General features: G+C 31.5%; 1 protein-coding gene across 3 annotated transcripts; it reads left to right on the top strand.

The window, feature by feature from the left end:
• The first annotated feature begins 544 nt into the window (after positions 1 to 544).
• LOC111706940 (uncharacterized) lies at positions 545 to 13,577 on the top strand. Of its 3 annotated transcripts, XM_023479893.1 has the most exons (16): positions 548 to 848; positions 1,587 to 1,640; positions 2,130 to 2,214; positions 2,384 to 2,540; positions 2,914 to 3,360; positions 3,680 to 4,171; positions 5,615 to 5,661; positions 6,417 to 6,500; positions 7,604 to 7,906; positions 8,433 to 8,868; positions 9,532 to 9,600; positions 9,770 to 9,838; positions 10,816 to 10,896; positions 11,119 to 11,181; positions 12,559 to 12,620; positions 13,056 to 13,577. In XM_023479893.1, the coding sequence occupies exons 1-16, from the start codon at positions 642 to 644 to the stop codon at positions 13,202 to 13,204; spliced, it is 2,805 nt and encodes a 934-aa protein (XP_023335661.1). In that variant the 5' UTR covers positions 548 to 641; the 3' UTR covers positions 13,205 to 13,577. The 3 variants fall into 3 exon arrangements, with proteins under 3 accessions (XP_023335663.1, XP_023335661.1, XP_023335662.1); XM_023479894.1 differs by lacking the exon at positions 9,770 to 9,838 and having other exon boundaries at positions 551 to 848; XM_023479895.1 differs by lacking the exons at positions 11,119 to 11,181; positions 12,559 to 12,620; positions 13,056 to 13,577 and having other exon boundaries at positions 545 to 848; positions 9,756 to 9,838.
• Positions 13,578 to 21,402: the final 7,825 nt, after the last annotated feature.

Genomic DNA, 21,402 nt, shown 5'->3' with positions numbered 1-21,402 from the left:
AATAAGGATAAAATATTTCAACAAATGCGTTATATATTTTTATATTTTTGAACCCATAGGTTTTTGTTTTGTGTTAATGCTGTTCAAAACCCTTGCGTATTTTCGAAAGAGACGGTTAATTGATTTAAATATTGTAAATTTTGGTTTTTACTATTTTTTTCCTTATTTTTCCTAAAACAGTAGTTTAATGCTTATCCTGTCCCACCGAACTGGTAAATAATTATCTGATATTAATGACAGGCAAGGGTGAAGTTGATTTTGTGACACATTTCATGTTTGATATCACTAAAGAATCATTTTAAAGTTAATTTAACTTATTTCAAAAATATTATTTTAGTGCATTTAATATTTTTCAGGGGCGCAAATTTTTTTAAATATCACAATCCCCCGTTCCAAAATAAAGATATGAAAATATCTTAAATTTTTCTTAATTAAAGCTAATAATTATACTGAGTTTCAGCATCATAGCTGATTTTGTCTATGCTTTAGTTCTAATCAAATTAACTAGATAACATTATATAAAACTAAATTTATTTTAAGTTTATTTAAATCAATGTAAAAGATAAGTTTTGCACACGTCATTTTAAATTTTGATTAGATCCAATGCATATTTTGACGAGTATCTAAATTTATTTTTTTAGATGAGAGATGATACTTCCACTGAGACTTCACTTCCAATGATTCTTGCATCAACAAGAAGTTCTAAACTTGAACCCTATCAAGTCAGTTCAAGTCGGTTAAAATCTAGTGAAAGTCAATCTCAGCCAAGTTCAAGTCACTCTAAACCTGCTAAGTCATGTCTGGTGGAATGTTCTTCAATCAAGTTTCTTAATGTTCAGACACCCAAGGAACCCTGAATTTTTTAACTTAAGTCTCCAGCCTATTTTGTGTCGCTTCAAAAAATTATTTTTCGTGAAAAAACTTTTTAAAAAACGTTCTTTGGGGTGGTGAGAGGAATTAAAATTTGACTTATGTAAGGAACAATGGCACAGATTGCAGGGTTACCCACGGAGAAAGAGTTTTTTCTACTTGAATATATTGTTTAAATGCCGTACAGTCGTCTCTGAATTTAAAGCTATTGTTGGTGATAGCGCTAAGACTTGTCCACTAAACAGTGATAACTTTAAAATTGAAGAATTTAAGTTTAATTCAGGGAAACGCGGAAAATCCGCCAACAGGTAGCTGAAAAATTGAATTGGTGGCTGTTTTGTGTGAAACCCTGTACACTGTACATTTTACAATAAACAATATATACACTGCCAAATTATCTATTTATGTTTTTGTAATGGGTTTTATTAAGAACGAAAAAGTTTTTGTCGGGATTTTTACTTTTTCTAGTTTGTTTAAGATCAAAATGAAGTTAAAGATAAAAAACACAGCAAAACATTTTTGCACGCATAATACCCTTTACAATAACATTTATGTATTTTTATTCAATTTTAATTAACTTGTTTAAAAGCAGGTAGATAAAGTTACTTTTTCGCCTTGTTTTAGGGCAATAACGGGAAACAATAGGTGTGATAGATTTCCTTAAAATTAAATAAAAAATGTTTTTAAGCATTAAGAATCAATTCAGGGCACTTTAGGTATTTTTATCAACTGAGAGTCTAGTTGTTAACAAGAAGAATATTCTTCTCCAGGTATTATACAATTCATTTTTTCACAACCATTATAAAGCGGAATGTAAGTCGTCTTTGGTCCATTATAAAGCGGAATGTAAGTCATCTTTGGTCCATTAAAAAGCGGAATGTAAGTCGCCTTTGGTTTTCTTTTGACCATTACAAAGCGGAATGTAAGCCGTCTTTGATTTTCTTTTAATGCGATTTATGCTTCAAGTTCAGTAATTAAGCTATTATCAACTATTAGCAATGAAATAAGAAAGAAAGGAAGAAAAAAATTAAGTAAAATAGAAAAAGTATTTATGAGTGGATTCAAATTTAGTTTTTTTTTCACAAAGAACGGATCCTGGATAAAATGGATTGAAATAGAATATTTTAGTATGTGAATGCTTTTATGTTTTTAAAGTGTAACTTGCTTATTTTTAAGATTATGTATTAATATTTTCAGAATTACCTCCTTTCTGTCTGGAAAAATAAATGTACATGACAAATAATTTAGTTTTTTTTTAGTTGGGATGCTATGATCCCATCCGGAATAAATATCTCCAGATTCCAATAAAGGAAGATGGTTTGAGAGAGAATGCTAAGAAGTTAGGAAAACTACATCATTTGTAACATTAATTAATTAATGAAGAGCCAACCACAGAACCCCAACAAAATAATTGCTGTAATTTAAAGTTTGGTAAAAAATTTAAGAAATTTTATTATATTTTTCCCTTTTTTGAAGTTTTATTATGAAATCTTACAAAGGTTTGTTTAAAAAGATTTAACAGAGAGGAAGAAGAACCCTACTGGAAATCTTGATGTTGGGACTGATGAAATAAGCTTGGAAGATCTTAAATCAGATATTGAGCCTCAAGCTAAGAAAAAACCTACAGAGAAATTGAAGATTCCAGATTGGAAAGAACTGATACACAACAGGTATCTAAATTTAAATGAATCACTGAAAAAAATGCATTGGTCCTAATTCTGAATCTTTGCATTTTCATCTTCAGGAGGAAAATATCTTAATACCTTATTAGATGTGCTGAGAACCTACCTGTTGTCATGCCCCTCCATCTGAAAGTAACCTCCCATGACTTTATATTTATCGATGTATCTATTTAAACCTAGCTTAACCTGTAACAGATTAATTATGAGAGGTTGCTCTTTTTCAGAAGATAAACATCGGAAAGAGGCTATAATTTTAGTTTAAATACACGTAAAATAAAATAACGTGTAAAACTTATTATTTTAATGCATTAGATTCCAGATTATTTTAAACTGCCAATTCTTTAAGTAAACTATATTTCAGATTCATCTTGCCAGTAAAGGATGATTGGATGCCGGTACAAATTGTAAGCTTAGAGAATTCTGGGATAATGTACAGCGTCCTTGTTCCCAAAGGAAAGATGAAAGGTGTAGTTCTGGGACACAGCAATGTGTTCAGATGGATGAATGTTGAACCAGCTGCTGGCTTTGCATATATTTCTTCAACTGCCACTTTAGACTCCTTCAAGGATGTGATGGATGATGTTCTGGCTAAAAACATTCTGAATTTGTCTGGAGATGTTTCTTTTTGTAGCTTTGTAGGATCCAATGATGTCTACACAGGTGTTCAGTCTGTTACAGAGTTCATGAGACTACAGATAGAACTTGTTGCCTGTCTTCATAGGATTCCTGGATGTAACGCCATGATTACTCTAGCAGAATATCCATACCCACCAGAATCTGAGGATATTAAACATGTTCATATCTTCAGGCAGGATTATTTTATTTTCCCTAAATCATGGATATGTATATTGTATATACTTTGGAAATATTTATTTAAGATGGTGAAGGGTATTAATTTTCTTAAATTTTGCTTTCATAAGGAAATTTTTGGCAAAACAATTTAATTTTTGAGAAAAAAGTATATTTAAGCATATATGCAAATATTTCTGATGTACGGGTAATACAAATTTTTAAGAAGGAGGGGGAAATAATTTTTCAAGTTTTTTTTTAAACCAAATTAAAGTTTATTTTTTGATTTTATTTATTCTTTAATACCTTTGAATTGTGAAAAATAAAAACTTCTGTAGGTGCAACGAAGGTGTGTGTGCTCTCAATAAAGCTTATGAGAGTCCACAGTTTAAAACTGGAACTCTATTTTTGGGGCTGGAAAAATTGGAGAATCAAAAACAGCATTTATGTTCTTTTAAAGCTAACATTCAGCCTTACAATATATATTTAAACTGCTGGGATTGGCGAAATGGTGGTGTCTCTTGGAAAAATGACAAGTTCCTTAAGCTCAATAACATGTTGAAATTCTGGCTTTCAAGTACTTCAAAGGGCTCAAAAAGAAAAAAACATGATGGAGTTGTTGTTCTTTCAACTAGTATTACTGACACTAGAGGAAAGTCCCTAAAAGTTTCTCTCAAAAACTGGGGAGGAAGTGTTGGCAATTTTCCAGAGTTTGTATTCAACCCACTCCTGGATGTATCCCCCATCTTAGATTATAAGTGTAAGTTCAGTACTTGGATGGAGAGGAATCCTCTCACATTGGAACTTCCAGAACCTAGACTGTGTAAAAGGTAGTTAAAAGTCCAACTTTTTTCAAAAAAAAAAAAAACAATAATAATTACTAAAGCTTTTAGTTTAAAATAACTATGTTATATTGTAGCAAATGCAATACTCTTAAAAGTTTGTCCCCCAAAATGTATCAGTCCAGGCACAACTAGGAACTGCTGTCCAATTCAACTAGGACACAACCCACCTGGCTCTAAGTGCCACACAAAGACACAAGCGTAGCTTTTACACAAGCTATTAATCTAGCTCTAAATGCCTCACAAGGACACGAGCGTAGCTATCATACAAACTATTAATCGAGCTCTAAATGTCATACATTACACAAGCTTAGCTATCATACAAGCTATTAATCAAGCTCTACATGCCACACAAGAACACAAGAGTAGCTATCATACAAGCTATCAATTGAGCTCTGAATTCACACAAGGACACAAGCATTGGCTATCGCACAAGCTCTTTATCGATCTTTATCCTATGACAAGGTATGATCTCAACCCGACTTACTTCAACAGCATACAACTACTCTACACTGTAATCAAAGCAGGATTCTTAGTCTAACTGACTTGTATTTAAGGTTTATATGTTTCAAGTTAAAGTTAATAGACATAATAACAATTCCTACATCCTTACCTATATCACATGATTACAGCAATCATTTTAAGTAATACAGCACAGTTGAAATAGGGGCATTTAAGATGTGCATATTTATAGGATTAGCGAGGATAATCTATCTCCACACATGTTTATAAGTTGAATGTACATTTTAAAAGAGATTTAAGCTAATCATGCTACGTATTCATTTGAAACACAGTTTAAATGAAAAATTGGGTTTTACAAAGAAGTTTACAAACATAAATAATTTATAATGGTCAGTCGCCGGATGCAATTTAAACTGTCCTTAATGTTCTGCAAGTTTACAGAATTTCATGATTACATGATTTTTGCTACAGTATGACTGAATACCTATGACCAAATTTTTAAAAGTGAGACATGACTGAACCGGGCAAACACGGTTTAATTGCTTTTGTTCTGCTTGAAGTAGCACAGAGGAGAATTGGTTCAGCTACTTTTATAATCTATTAAATCTAGTCCCAGAACCATATTTTGCCTTACACATTTCTCATTTACTGTCAAGCTAGATTTGATTTAGGCCTTAGAAAATGAAAACTTTTTCATGTTTAAAAATGTGACCAATTTTATTTGAATCTAAATCTGTGATTGAATATAAAAGAAACAAATCATGTTCAGCTACATGTACTTTTATTTTGAAGTGAAAAAATTATTGTTGTAAAAAATTCCTTTTACTGCCTGGAAGTTAAATCTCTAATTGAGTATAAAACTATGTGTAGCTATTTGTGATGAGGAATTTTTTTTATTAAAAAGACTAAAGACACAATCGCAAGTGACCTACCACTTAAATTAAAAAACATAGTTTTTCTAAATTTTAGTGTGTTTGGAGAGGAGGCCTTTGTTGATGAGGAGGGAAACTATCTAGGTAAATATATTTTAAAACAAATCTCTTCCCTTGTTAGGATTCTAGCGGTTTGAAAACTCAAAAATTCTTGCCCAAAATCAACTTGTGGAGAACAAGTTTCCAAACTTATCAAATAATACCATATTTAGCTTTCTATAGGAAAGGTCTAATATTAATCATCTATACTGAAATGTTTATTATCTACTTATATGATTTAAGTGTGAATATCAACTTAAGAACCTTATGAGCCTCTGTATCCAAAATATTGTCTACATTGTCAAAAGTCTCAGCGATTGTCTTTGGGACTGTAAATAGAAGAAAAGGGTTTTAATAGATATTTCAACACATGTTTATTGTTTAAGTTAAATTAGCAGACCATAACCAATCTAAAAAGCTGGATACATAATTTTTTTTCAGGTTATAGCTTTTTTGTTTCGTTACAAACTTATTTGGAGGAAGGATATAGGGGTGCATTAAAGAGTTCAGATGGTTTTTTCTTAAATTTTAACACCCATTACATCCCAACAAGAAAATATCTTTTTAAAATTGTGAATTTTATTTTCCAGGCAGAATTTTTGACACTTAAAATTTGATATTTATGAAAGTATTTGTAAGTTAAATGTTTTTAATTCTATTCCATTGAGTTTGTTATGAATTTTACATTAATCCTAAACTGATAATTGTTTGTTCATTTAAATTAAGCCACACAAAAAGTTATTTTATTAATTAAAACTAAGGGGTAACCTAAATGCCCTGTAATTTATTTATTTGTTAAGAAATGTTCACATTGAATGAAGGAATGAACAAGTTGGTTGAATTCCTGGAACAATCTGCTGTATCTTCAGCATTACCATATCTAGGTAAATGGTTATGGGGGTGGGGGGCAATTTTAGACTTCAACAAAGTCACAATTTAGAAAACAGCAGGCCTGTTTGTACACTCTTATAAATTTTAACTTTCTCTAACTGGCAGGTTGAGTGTATTAACCCTAGACTTTTAACCCTTTATGCACGCACAAGTAAAAGAACAAGTTGGTTCAATTCTTTATTAACATCAACGTGGTGAAACTGAAACAAAAACACAAAGTTAGTTTTATTTATATAAAATGTTTAGAGTAAAATATCAGTTATCAGGTTGAAAGATAAAACATTTGTCTCATTTATAAAAGAGTATTTTAATTTCTTTATGAAAAGGCTTTTAACTTGAAATATTGAAGTTTGTTTGATAGAGATCATTTGCAGACTGATTGATAGATAATTTGCAGACTGATTGATAGATAACAACTAGTTGATTGATGGACTCAGAGAAGATTGTTCAGATTGATTGAAGGGTTCAGCAAAGAGATTGTCAGCTTGATTGATTGATACAGAGGAGTGAAGCAAGTTACTACTAGATTATTTCTCTCTAATACTTTTAGAAAACATCAGGCCTGTTTATATCCTCTCTAATACTTTTAGAAAACATCAGGCCTGTTTATATCCTCTCTAATACTTTTTACTCAAATTATTTTTCCTTTTAAATTTATTGCTTTGACATAAGCCCAATTAAATCTAAAGCTAAGAGACCCCTAAACTAGTTTTAAACCTCAAAAGTTGCAACTGAGTGCATTGAAGGGGTGTATATTTTTCTAAATAATTTTTTTATTTAGCCAAAAAGCTATATATGGTTGTGTGGAGTGCAAACATTTTTTTTTTTTTTTTTGCTGAATTAAATGATTTTTCAGGGAAAATAATTGATTTGTTGGGTAAAAATTATTTAAAAAGATCAAAAAAACTTGCTTTATGATGTCCCATCTTTCATTTTTGTTCCCCAATTCATCAAAAATTATTTTTCCCAAAGGGGGAAGAGGGGGGTGTAATTATAAAAAATATACACCCCTGGTTCATTGTTTTTGTGGAGTACAAAAATTCTCTTTTTGTCCACCCTTGGAATTTTCAAGTTTACAATCAAGCTATATGTTTAGTTATGTACAGCAGCGCAGAATATATTACCCTGGCTTTAAAATGTAGCAAGGTCAATCTTTCTAAGAGAATGAAGGAAATCACTTCAGGCATAATTGTATTTGAAAAAAATCTTGAGAGCCTAGAGTTCAGGAATTCCCTAAAACAACAACATTATGGTGCAGAGGTTAAAGTGAAGAAGAAAATGTCGGCCAACCTTGCGGCTGAGCTTTGTACCTGGATGAATTATACAATGAAAGCTACCAACTGTATGCTGCATATATCAAACTTGTCTTTGTCAAGACATGAGACAATGATGTTCATAGGAATAGTTTATGGAACTTACACAAAAAATTATTATTTCTTTAATTACTCTCATGGGGTGGGGGTGGCAAAGGCTGTTTATAAATTATGAAATTTAATTTTGTAAAGATAAAATAGACAAAACCTAATGATTTTTTCCAGGGATTTATATTTTTTTTCCCCCTCACCCCTCCCCTGTCCAAAGGTTATGAATTTTAATTTCAGAATGAAAAAGAGACTTAACCTGATGATTTTTCCAGGGGTTTTATTTTTAGAAATTTTTAATGATGTTTTTCCGAAAAACTTGTACATTAAAAGGCTACTTTTTCATTCTTTAAAATTCTTTTATTTTCCCAAATTCAGCGAATAAAACCAAAAGAAAATTCTGGGGTAAAAATGATTTTAAATAGATGGGGGGGGGGGGGGGGGGGAATTATTTTTCGAGAATATATACACACCACTGTATTTTTCATCAAAGCTGAGATGAAAAAATTATATTATCTAAGGGGAGAAAATTATTTAATCTCATAAAATAAACTGTCAATGTAGATAATAATGCTAAGTTTCTTTGTTCTGCTCTACATCAAGGCATCTTGAAACAGATTCCGGAGAAGGTGAAGAACAATGAAAATCCTAAGCACGTGCAAAGTAAGAGTTATGAGATTATGCAGAGTGAGTATTCGAATTATCTGCAGAGCAAGAAGCTTAAGAGGGAAATGGAAAAGAAGAAAAAGAAACAAAGGAGAAGGAATGTTAAGAGGACAGAGCGAAGAAGTCAAGAAGAGCATAAATTCAGGAAGGCGCAAAGGAAATTGCTGAATAACGTGCAGAACAAGAGACCAACAGATATGGAGAGTGACACTCAAAAGGATAAACAGATTAAGTGCTTTAAGAATGTGCAGAGGGAAAATAATGAGATTCCTGTGATTATACAGAGTGAGAGTTCAAGGAATTTGCAGAGCCTAAAACTTGCTGATATAAGAAAGTAAGATAAAGTTTGACTTTAAATCAGTGCTTAGGATCCATTTAATTTAATCGCACTCGAAAAAAAATGATCCGGATCCAGGTCCTTTCTTTAAGATTCACTGATTTTTTTTTAACAAAAAATAATTTTCAAATTTTTTTTGTTTTATTTTTTTTCGCTTATTTTTATCCTAAAACTTGATGAATCATTCAGAAATGAGGAAATTTTTATAATCTTTCATTTTTTCAAAAGTTCAGTAAAAAAGTTTTTTTTTGCAGTTTTTGGTTGATTTTTTACCCCTTGGATTCGGATCCGTGGATCCGCATATTTTTGCGGATCCGGATCCAGGAAGCCAAAATCTTGCAGATCCAACGGATCCGGATCCTAAGCACTTAAATCAGTCTTCCAATCTTAAAATCTTTTTTTTAGTTCTTCCATTCTCCTTAGAGTTTTCCCATTCTACTTCATCAAGTGCAATAAATTTATTTAAAACTACAAAGGGAAGTTAAAGAAATTTTACTTCACCAAGGGTTTCAAGACTAATTTTGCTTTCAAAGTTGGTCGAGGGAACCCGTGGTTAAGTAAAATTTTTAAGTTCATGAAAAAGTAGTTGTACGCAATTTTATCATGAAAATGAAAACCCAAGTCTATTGTAATAGTTGTCTTTTAAAAGTATATATTTAGAAGTTCAAATCCAAATCTGGAGCTGCTCGGGGCAAATCGGAGACAACACAGCCCTTATGAAATCATGAAGTAAGAAATTATTTATTCAAACTGATATTTAATTGTTTTCTTTAAACTGATATCTTTTTTTCATTATTATAAGCCTTTACCGTACAAAGGCGTTTATTACCATTGTCTTTACCCAAGTCTATTGCAAAAGTATATATTTAGAAGTATATATTCAGAAGCATATATATAGAAGTACAAATCCAAATCTGGAGCCGCTTGGGGCAAATCGGAGACAGCAAAGCCCTAATGAAATCGTGAAGTAAGAAATTATTTATTCAAACTGAGTCCGAATTTAATGAGTTTGAGCCGCGTCTCAAATCCGCCAAAAGTCAGGTTTAGGGCCGGCTTAAATCTTGAAACATTGAATACTATTTTAAAACCGACCATATTTTTAAATTCTTTAAATTCGGCCTCTGATACTTGAATTGTTTTCTACAAACTGAAATCTTTTTTCATCTAATTTTTAAGCTTTTACCGCACAAAGGCGTTAATATCCCCATTGCCTACTCCCATGTCTATTGCAACAGTTTTTATTTAAAGTATGTATTTTGCAGTATATATTTAGAAGTATATATAATTAGAAGTATATGTAATAAGGAGTATAAATATATTAAGAAGTTCAAATCCAAATCTGGAGCCGCTCGGGGAAAATCGGAGACAAGAAAGCCCTTATAAAATCGTGAAGAAAGAAATTATTTATTCACCATTGCCTTCATCCAATTTATTGCAAAAGTATATATTTAGAAGTATATATTCAGAAGCATATATTTAGAAGCTTAAATCCAAATCTGGAGCCGCTCGGGAGTCCGAATTTAACGAGTTTGAGCCGCGTCTCAAATCCGCCAAAAGCCAGATTGAGGGCCGGCTTAAATCTTGAAACATTGAATACAATTTTAAGTGGAACCAACCATGTTTCAAATTCTTTAAATTCGGCCTCTGATACTTAAATTGTTTTATCCCCATTGCCTACTTCCAAGTCGATTGCAAAAGTTTTTATTTAAAGTATTTGTTTAGAAGTATATATAGTTAGAAGTATATATAGTTAGAAGTATATATAGTTAGAAGTATATATAGTTAGAAGTATATATAATTTAGAAGTGTATATAGTTAGAAGTATATATAATTTAGAAGTATGTATAATAAGATGTATATATTTAGAAGTATATTTAATTAGAAGTAAATATTTAGAAGAATATATATAATTAGAATTATATATAATAAGATGTATATATTTAGAACTATACAAAGAAGTTCAAATCCAAATCTGGAGCCTCTCGGGGCAAATCGGAGACAGCAAATCCCTATTGAAATCGTTAAGTAAGAAATTATTTATTAATTTATTATAATTGTTACTTAATGTTATATTTATTTTTTGAAGTAAAATAGTAAAAATATAAGAAATGCGTGAAAATAGATTTAACAGTCCACACTCACCCTCCCCTCATGCAAAAGCTTCCAAAAGCAATATTCTTCATCAGATATTAACGCATGCCTTTATAACCCTAATTATATTTTGTAATACTATTTATTAACATATAGTGGTTCAAATCCAAGTTTGGAGCCGGACAGTGGAAGAAGGAGAAACAATAATGATAACGTCAAGTAAGTAATTATTTATGAGAAAAATTATACCTTTACAAATTATACAAATTACAAATATTATCACAAATTGGATACTCATAATCCCGATTGCTTGTTCTCGATATTCACTGTGGGCACTTTAAAATTGAGGATCAATTCTTAATCTCTTCCTTTTAGTTTTCCCTTCAAGGTAGGATTACAATGCAGATAAAGATTAAATTAATCTGTAGATTAGAAAAAGATCAAAACCAAGGATTGATCACGATATCCACAATAAAAGAGCTCAAGTTTTTTTTACCTTGTATATTTATCCTTCTAAATTTTCGCACATTAAAAATTCAAATCCAAATGATGAAAATTTTCATCTTTATTGTTGTGATTTGATCCATGCAATAAACGTAGAAACTTTTTTTTGCATTGTTAATGACCATTCGGCTGTCAGGATTAGAGTCAAAGAATGTAACTTCAAAATTTCGATTTTATAATAATATTTAAAAATCAGTAATTTGAACCGAAAAGTCATTGAATTCTTTAGTTTTATTATTGTATGTAAAGGATAAACTACAGGGTGTCCCACGGTCCAAAGACAATTTGAAGGTCGTCTTTAAACTTTGAAATAATTTTCGGCATTTATTCGTTAACCTACTTTAACATGTATAAATCTTAAGCTAATAATCACAGAGCTCAGTTTTTCCAAAATGTGGTCTGCCTTTTTTGTGCTTTGAATATTACGAACTACGAAATTCTTCATATCTCTGGTAATTATGAAATTTCAGGCTTGTAGGTCTAAAAACCGTGACCGCAATTGACATTTAGCTTTACAAAAACCCTTAAAAGAAAAAAAATTATTTTTTTCTAAAGACATCGCAATTGGTATCAAAGATACGTCTGGAGTGTATCTGGAGCCGGGGAATACTGTCCCGTTGTTTTTGTTTTAATATATTGAAATCTGTTTGATATATGGCCCAAAAACTGGCTTGTTTGGTCTCAAATATCAGTTTGTTGGCCTCTGATTTGTTAAATTATCAACGGATTTCTTCGATATCAGAATTTCTGAATTCATTGTTTCAAGACGGATCTTATGGTTCCCATATCGATGTATTTTTTTCGTTTGCATTAGTGAATTATTCATAAAAACCGGTTTCCGCCTTTTCCAAAAACCAATCCTATGCAAATAGAGGGGTCGAGTGCAATGGACAAAATCGATAACTTAATGGAAATATATGGATAAACCATATATGCCAGAACTAGGGATATTTTGTGGTTTTTAATTCAAGAACTTTAAAATTAGATTTACGAATAAATCCCGCAAATTGTTTCAAATCTCAAATACAACCTTTAAGTTGGTTCTTAAATGTCATGTTTCGTGGGACACCCCGTATATAAATTGATATTTAGAGGGTCGAATCCAAATTTGGAGCCTATCGGTAGAAAGAGGAAGAAGTGTACTCAAGATAAAGGTATTTTTGAAAATAAAAACTGTACTTAATTAAATGCTTGCAAATCTTAATCAAAGTTCTTTAAAATTAACTCTATATATTAATTTTATCAAAAACAGTGCTATAGCTAGGATACATTGCATTTGTATCCGGACCCGGACCCAACAAATAAATATTTCTTTAATGTTAAATTACAAATTATGTTCTCTGACCCCAAAAAATCCCAACATTTTCTTCATCCTTATTTCCCTAATTGTATCTAGAAACTAAGTTTTTCTTCAGTGTTTTTCATGAGTTTAGTCAGTTGGATCTGGATCAATCTTAAACCTTTGAAGGATTCTCAATCTTTAGTCTTTACTTAGTCAATAGTTAACCTGGCTTGACATTAATTCTTTTCCGTCTGTCCTATCATCTTTTGGTATCCTGTCATCAGGATGTTTATTTAGTTTATTTTAGGCTCCAAACCCTTCAAGTGTCCGAAGCTAGAATATTCGGTCCGCAATCCAATTCTGGATCAAGGATTTGTAAATCCACAGATATATAGTGGATACGGCATTTCTGGGAGGAAACGTGGATTCGGTAATTCTGTGATTACATTGGATTAATTGATCCATGGATTTGGTAATCCAGGGATGAATCATGGATTCATATATCAAGGGATGGATCATAGATTCATATATAAAGGGATGGATCATAGATTCATATATCAAGGGATGGATATCATGGATTTGAAAATCTACGAAATCAGGGATTTTAATTATCCCGAGACTGCTTCATCATATTTGCCGGATTAACCATCGTAACATTTACACCAGATTTTAAACTGAACATTTTTAGGATAAATATTAAGATTTTTAGATTTTGACTTAATAGCATAGTTTATCCTGATAAAAAAATTCTGTGTTTTATGTGATTAAACAAATGTGCATTTTGATTATTTTTTTTACTTTAATCTTTAATAAAGTTATATTTTTTCGATTTTTTTTTTTTATCTGATGAAAATCATTTTTAATCAATTTATTATTTTCTGAGACCCCTGTATAGGCCTCAAATATCGCTTGTTTTTGTGTAGACTCCCTGTAGATGTGAATAATGTGTATGGGAAAGGAGGTTCAGTAAAGAAGTTTAAGATAAGTAGAAGTGGTCACATTAGCATAAAAACTGAATCCTGGAATATTTATCTCTATGTTTATCTTAAACATTTTATTCAACTTTTAGTCCGATGGTTGACAGGTTTTAACCGGTTGCTACCGACAATTTAACCCTATTAGCCCCCTCCCCCCCCTGTTGTTTAGTTTCTGATAATTTTGTTGTCTCCCCAGTGGAAGCCCATTATACTGATGTAAACCATTGAACGGAAAGGGTGCCGCCCAGGCTAAAATTTAAGCCTGACAGTTTGAATCGTCCTGGTATTTCGAGAAACCCCAGTCAAAATAAAGCAAGTTAAAAAAATTAAATGTAAGAAAATCGTCTTTATTTTCAACGCGGCATTCAGTTTTAGAGCTTCTTGAATATCTATATATATACTTTGCTTGTCTGGTTGTCTGTCTGTCGAGTCTGTCTGTTTGTATCCAACATTTATCAAAACGGCTGAATGGATCGGGCCCAAATTGTGTGTGGGACCTCACATGAAGCTCTATAGATGATCAAAAATTTGCCTTCAGAAAATTTCTATTTTCAATAAATTTAAAAATCCACGAAATCTTTTTTATAAAATCCGCGAAATTTTTTTTGGTTTTGTTTTGTTATTTATACAAAGACTATTTTTTTTAAGAAATAAGAGTTTGGAACTTTGTGTTATACAGCGGTAATTTAGAATTGATAATCTCGATATCCATTGTGGGTACTACTAAATTGAGAATAAATGATGATCTCTTAGTTAAACTTACCCATTGCTGGGTACGACGACCACGGAATATCGAAGAGGAATTGAATTATCCTAAAGATCAAGATTCACTAATCTTGAGTTCTGACTTCAGTAAAAAAAAATCCATCTCCATTATAAAATTTTAAACTATTGAAAAATTTGTGCTAAGATTAAGATAAAATTTAGCTTAGTAATGTTGACATCTAAATACAGTGATATCCAGAAAACTCGGGAATTTGGAAGACGACATTAAGTTAAACCTATAAAAAAATCAAAGAGCACGAGACACTGAAATTGTGCAGTGTAAACAGACCCATTTCACTAAAAAAGTGAACTAATTAGTATCAAGGTAAACTTTGTGCTTTGCAACAACTTCAATTACATAGTATTGCTATACTGTCGTTATCTGGTTATCACTGTATTAAATTGAATAATAGAATTTAATGAAGCTTAGGCTAAAAATGAAAATAATTCCGGACTATGAATGCTTACATGTTTTTTTCAATTATTTTACTCGATGCGAATTCCCGAAATGCGCCAAAGGAATCGGATATCTGTACAGCCCTAGGCTGTCACAAATGAAGTATCCTGTTTCTTCTTATTTTTAATACAGTGATAACCAGAAAACTCTGAAATAGGATGACGACTTTATATCAATAATTAAATTTATTTGATGTTGCTACAAAGCAAATAGATTCACTATATGACAATTATTAAATCACAAATTTAGTGAAATGGCTCTGTTTACACTACACAATTGTTGTGTCTCATGCTTATTGGACTTTTAAATGTTTTTAAATTGATTCTAAAAGTCGTCTTTCTATTTCAGAGTTTTCTGGTTATCACTGTACTTTCTGTATTCTAGTAAGATTCTTGTTTATTAGTATTTTGTACATGCCTAGGCTAAAATTCCCTTTGCTTGTCTGCCAATGACAGTATTTTTGTTAAAAAATGCAAGATGAAAAAATACCCGGTTACGGTCGGCTCGTCATTGAAACGTATAGTACAGAGTGTCCCAATAAACATTGGAAGTGAGAGTCGACTTGAAAGTCGTCTTTGATTTCTGATATTTAATGCATGGCAAAGAAAGTAAAAAACCGAGGCTGTATGTCGGACGAGCTTTTCATACCTTTCTTCTATCTTGAAAATTTACGAAAATATTAAATATTAAGTCAATTTTACTAAATTAAATAATTTAAAATTTGCACCGTTTTTGCAATTTCTCCGTCAATTTTGAAGATACAAAAATGATGTCCAAATAAAACCGGGATCCCAGTTGTGGAACACCAAGTTAAAAATAATCTGGATTTTATTAGGATTATTGTAAGATTTATTGGGGCAAAATATTCAAAAATGTTTTGATGTACTCTTAATTTTCTAATTCAGGCCTTCAACATTGTTTTTACGACTCGCTTATCATTTTTCACAGAAAAGATGCTTGCTATTGATTACAAATCTTGTACTGTAAGGTCGGAAATCTATATAGGTCCGTTTCTTCTACAGAGTGTCCCAATAAACATGGGAATTAAATTACAACTTCTATATCGGTTGTGTTTCCAGTGGGATTATTTCGTAAAAATTATTTTGTAGTATCAGAGTTAAAACATTTACCACCAAAAACTATATGTGGTCTAAAATTTGTTCACCTTCAAATTGACGGAGATATTAGGAAAGTAATTGAGTCTTTGTAAAAACTCTGATTTTCTAATACCTGTATTTTTTCACCTGATGGTGTAAACCTTTGATATTTTTTTCATCTAACAGAATTCATAGATTGAAATATCTAAGGTCTACGGCATTGGATTACAAAGATATAGAGATTAGAAAATCATAGTTTGTGACAAAGACTCAATCCCTTTGTCCAGAATTCAGTTATTTAAATATCAACAAAACTGTTCAATTGTATTTAATACCTCCGTCAATTTTAAAAATACGAAGAAGGTAGACCACATTTTTGAAAGCCCAATAAACAAATTTTTTTTATGATGCACTATGTCATTTGTTAATTATCTGAAATCAAAGATGATATTCAAGTCGTCTCTCAATTCTCATGTTTATTGGGACACCCTGTTCGGATACGAAGATACTTATTTTCAAGCAAATCATGCTCTTGAGAGCACAAATAAACCTTGAATGAGATATAAACAGTATATCACAGATTAGATTAAAAAGTCATGTAATCATCATCGTCCCTTTTTTCTTTCAAACTTTGAGAAATTTTTATTATTTTATTAGACTTGGCATAGCCTGCTGTTGATTGTCAAGATTTGCCAGCAAAGGAAACAATAAATAAAAGATTTTGCGAATTTCTATGATTTGAACTTTGAAAGAAAGAAATTTTAATCAATCACATATTTGTTTTGGGGCATCTTGTTGGCTTCTAATCATGATTAATGATTAAATTATTATTTATTAAATAAATAAAGATCATTTGTAAAACCTTAAAAAAAAATTTTACACATTTATTTTTTGGATTTTAAATTTAACAATTGGCAATTTTGGAACCGTCTATACACTTGACTAATTAGCTCATAATAACATATAAATACACTTGACTAATTTGCTCATAATAACATATAAATACACTTGACNATACATAATAAATAATTTAGTATTTATTAAGTAATTTAGCTTCAAGTTTACTCTATTAAACTTTTTTTTACTTTTTAACATTTTCGACTATTAAATAAACAGCTACACTATTTCTCTTTAAAAAATTTTTTTTTTAATTTATAAAACTTCTTTCCATACCTTTTCACGTTTCAAGAGCACTCCCTTAAAGGCCAAATTTAATCTCACTAATTACTAACTAGTCCAGCACATCTGAAAGTGGTTTTCACTCATTTTAATTGTGGCTATAAGTCTTAATTTTATTAGCTTTGAATCTCGCAGGTGATTTGTATTTTATGTTTGTATTGCATTCTTCAGCAGATTTTATAGATCCAGATTCAAACGTTACATTTTATTGAAAATTTTAAAATGATTTCCTCTTTTCCTAACGCTTTATTAACTATAAAGCAATATCAGATTTTCTTTCTAATATTATATACAGGGTTACCCATATAGGATAAGACTTCAGAGACGACCTTTGTATAACTACTAGTTCCCCGCAGCCGAAGATTTGTTTTTTTCTATGGCAAAATCATTCAAGACTATACTTTTCAGACGTAGGATCGTTTTATTAGAAGCGTTTTAGGTCGTCAATTAAGTCTCATCCTTTGTGGGTAACCCTGTAGGTAGACTTTTTATTATTAAAGGAATTCAGTTTGTCACAAAATCTGATTTTCTTATCTTTATATCTTTGCATTTTAATGTCAGAGACCTTAGATATTTCAAACTATGAATTATTTTAGATCAGATAATAATAGTTTGAAATATCAAAGGTTAACACCATCAGGTTACAAAGATATAGCGATTTGAAAATCAGAATTTGTGGCTTAAACTCAGTTCTTTGAATAACTTTAAAGACCTGGATCCGGATCCGGATCCGGAACAGAAGGGGATTTACAGAATAATTTCTCAGATCCGGATTCTAATCACTGCATTCTAGTTTGTAAACACAACATGCCTAGCTTCAACCTCACTCTACAGGATACAATTTTTATAAATCTTGTAAAGTATATATTTAATTTAAAGGGACTGTAAGCGTAATTTCAACTGACGCTCCATGATGGCTAAGCGCGATTTACAACGGTACCCTTGAAACCTTAATCTGATAGAAAATGTGAAAGAAACCGTTGTTATTCCGCTCGAAAAGTGTTTATTTCTGTGAGTTTCTCCATAATTTCTCATAAACAAGGAATGCCCAGTAAAACTCACCATGGGACAATATGAAAGTTTTTACAAAAATCGGCAACAACAACAACACTCAACAAAAATTGTTCATTTAAACTTGCAAAACAACATTCTGATTTTTTTTTTAAATAAAAAATTTGTGAGCGCAAGAAAGATTGTTTTTTAAGTTGCGTGAGGAACCTGTGAAATTGCCCGTTAACCTGTTCAATTTTTAATAGATTTAAATGATTTTATCATTTTTGAATTCAGTGTTTCAAGACATATCGACATATTTTAAAGAAAGATAAAAATTTCGCTTGCACTAGTGAATTAATATTTACAAAACGTGATTTGATTCAAAATCTAAAAGTGAGAAAATGTTTAACAAAAAAGTGCAAAATGGTCCCACCCTTACTGAAAGTCATAGTTTTCACATTTCCAGGGGGGCCTAGCACCCACAGCCGGAGCCCCACCCCTGAATATGCCTCTTGAGCAGGAGAATTCTGTCTTTGTTTATCTGTGATTGTTTTATCTAGTTCCGCTCCTAGATTAACCTACTACGCTATTTAGTTTAGGAGAATATCGTGGCAGGACTATTATTCTACAGGGTGTCCCAAAAAAACATGGGAATTCAGTGACGAATTTGATATCGTCTTTGTTATGAATTAGCATTGTAATACCTAATTTCAAAAGCCATAATATTATTATGTCTGCTAGCGAACTAAACAGTTGGCACTATTATTCTGAATATCATACCCACAGCGATCTAAACAGTTGGGACTATTTTTCTGAATATCAGACCCACTGCGATCTAAACAGTTGGGACTATTATTCTGAATATCAGACCCAAAGCGGTCTAAACAGTTGGGACTATTATTCTGAATATCAGACCCACAGCGATCTAAACAGTTGGGACTATTATTCTGAATATCAAACCCACAGCGAACTAAACAGTTGGGACTATTATTCTGAATATCAGACCCACTGCGATCTAAACAATTGGGACTATTATTCTGAATATCAGACCCACAGCGATCTAAACAGTTGGGACTGTTATTCTGAATATCAGACCCACTGCGATCTAAACAGTTGGGATTATTATTCTGAACATTAAACCCACTGCGATCTGAACAGTTTGTAAAATGTACTGAATATCAGACCCACTGCGATCTAAACAGATTTGGCAACTTTCTTATATATTATTGCGCCAGAATATGCATATCACAGTTGAGAGTGAACCCAGTCCATCGAGGCGTATACGAGGGGGGGCGGCTATTGAGGCTCAGCCCCTCCGCCCCTGAAAAGAACAACGAAATTAAAAGGCCCCCAGGACCAATTCCTGTATATGAACCTGACCATGTCCTGACCATTCTGACCTACAGGGTGTCCCACATCATATTAGATCGTTTCTAGCTCTAAATTGAGATTTTAAGGACTAATCAGAAATTTAAAAAGAATGAATCATTTTTTAAAAATGTAAAAAGCTAATTTCTTGCAGAAGATACGAGGCTTTTCAAGTATTATGTGCGTATTTTGCCGTTATAAGCTTGGAGATAATCCAATATTATATGGGACGCTCTGTATTTCCATCCTTAAATACTGCAGTCAAATTCAGGTGTGATATGGAATAAACCAGATGTACGTATTTTGGAAAATATCGGATTGTGCGCCAAAACTCCAGATGGATAGTTTTCTTGAATAGTTGTGAGAAAAATTAATACATTTGTTTGATTATTGTTTGAAAGGTTTTAATGAATTTCGTTGTCTAACGTTAAAAGCATACATAAAATTAAAATCAGTATTTATCATAACTCAACCCTGAAATATTACTGCTATAACACAGGGCAGTTTTATATCCCTGTAGTCCACGTGGGATTATAAAGGGTAAAAAATTAATGTTTAAAACTATTTAATCTAACAGAATTCATAATTTGAAATATTAAAGGTATACGACATCAGGTTGCAAAGATATGGGGATAGGAAAATAAGAGTTTGTAACAAGAACTCAATTCCTTTGGTGCAGAAAATATACCAGTTCTTGCCAACCTTATATGGCCTTAATGAATTATTCCGTATATTTAAATTATTATCAATTGAATATTAGATGAATTATATTTAATTTATGAAGAATGCATAAATATAAGTGAACTGCAGTCAGCGACTTTCAGAAAACATGCAAACTATTATTAAATGCGAGGTGTTTCACTTCTTAATTAGTATTTATTAATGGGCTTATACAACAGTATATATATTTATTAATGGGCTTATACAACAGTATATATATTTATTAATGGGCTTATACAGCAGTATATATTTAATAATGGGCTTATACAGCAGTATATATATTTATAAATGGGCTTATACAGTAGTATATATATATATTAATGGGCTTATACAGCAGTATATATATTTATTAATGGGCTTATACAGCAGTATATATATTTATTAATGGGCTTATACAGCAGTATATATACTTTTATAACCACAATAATATGTTTCGCTCATTACAAAATTTAAATGCGCAAGACAGATTTAAGGTCGTCATTGCTTCTCCTTAGTTTAAATCTTATGTTTGTTGGAGAGCCTGTATTTGGTATTTGTAAATGCATGTTCCTAATTATTATTCTGTCCTCTATATATATATATACTATTATCAGATTGAAAATGTACACATGATAATATAATGCATATAATTTACTTCCAGCTACTCCATATTCCAGATATACATAAATATTTCTCCAAGAACATGATAAACAAGATACATCTAGTAAGTATAAAGGGGGCGGGGACTAAATTAGATCTTAAAGGGACTGTTAGCGTTATTTCACGTAACGCGATTCACGACAGTACACTGCAAACTATGGACACCAATCTAGTGTGCCGGGTTCATAAGCTCCTGATCCAATAAGGATTCAGCCATGTGTTTGTTGTCTATTCTGAACCAATAGAAATTGCGTGGCGGTAACAACTATCTTTCTATCTATCTCATTATCCAATCAGAGTTATGAATTCTTCAATCGGCGCTATCAGTAAATGGAAATATGTACTTCTACTGAAACTATGGTGACACAAGGAGAAGCTAAAATTTATGCAGCATTACTTTTGATTTTTTCGGTAACTTTTCAGAACATTTGTGTTCTTCTCCAAAGGTCTTCAACAAGA

Source organism: Eurytemora carolleeae, unplaced genomic scaffold, assembly GCF_000591075.1.
Source record: "Eurytemora carolleeae unplaced genomic scaffold, Eaff_2.0 scaffold468, whole genome shotgun sequence".
In the NCBI taxonomy this organism is placed as follows: Eukaryota; Metazoa; Arthropoda; class Copepoda; order Calanoida; family Temoridae; genus Eurytemora; species Eurytemora carolleeae.
The sequence above is the reverse complement of the archived record's forward strand: the minus strand, read 5'-3'. Positions and strand labels throughout refer to the sequence as shown.

Excerpts from the sequence above, each read along its gene's own strand:
- LOC111706940 (XM_023479893.1), top strand. The coding sequence starts at position 642 with ATGAGAGATGATACTTCCACTGAGACTTCACTTCCAATGATTCTTGCA. Across the intron at positions 3,361-3,679 it reads AAACATGTTCATATCTTCAG|GTGCAACGAAGGTGTGTGTG; the intron begins GCAGGATTATTT and ends AAACTTCTGTAG. Across the intron at positions 8,869-9,531 it reads AAACTTGCTGATATAAGAAA|AAGTTCAAATCCAAATCTGG; the intron begins GTAAGATAAAGT and ends GTATATATTTAG.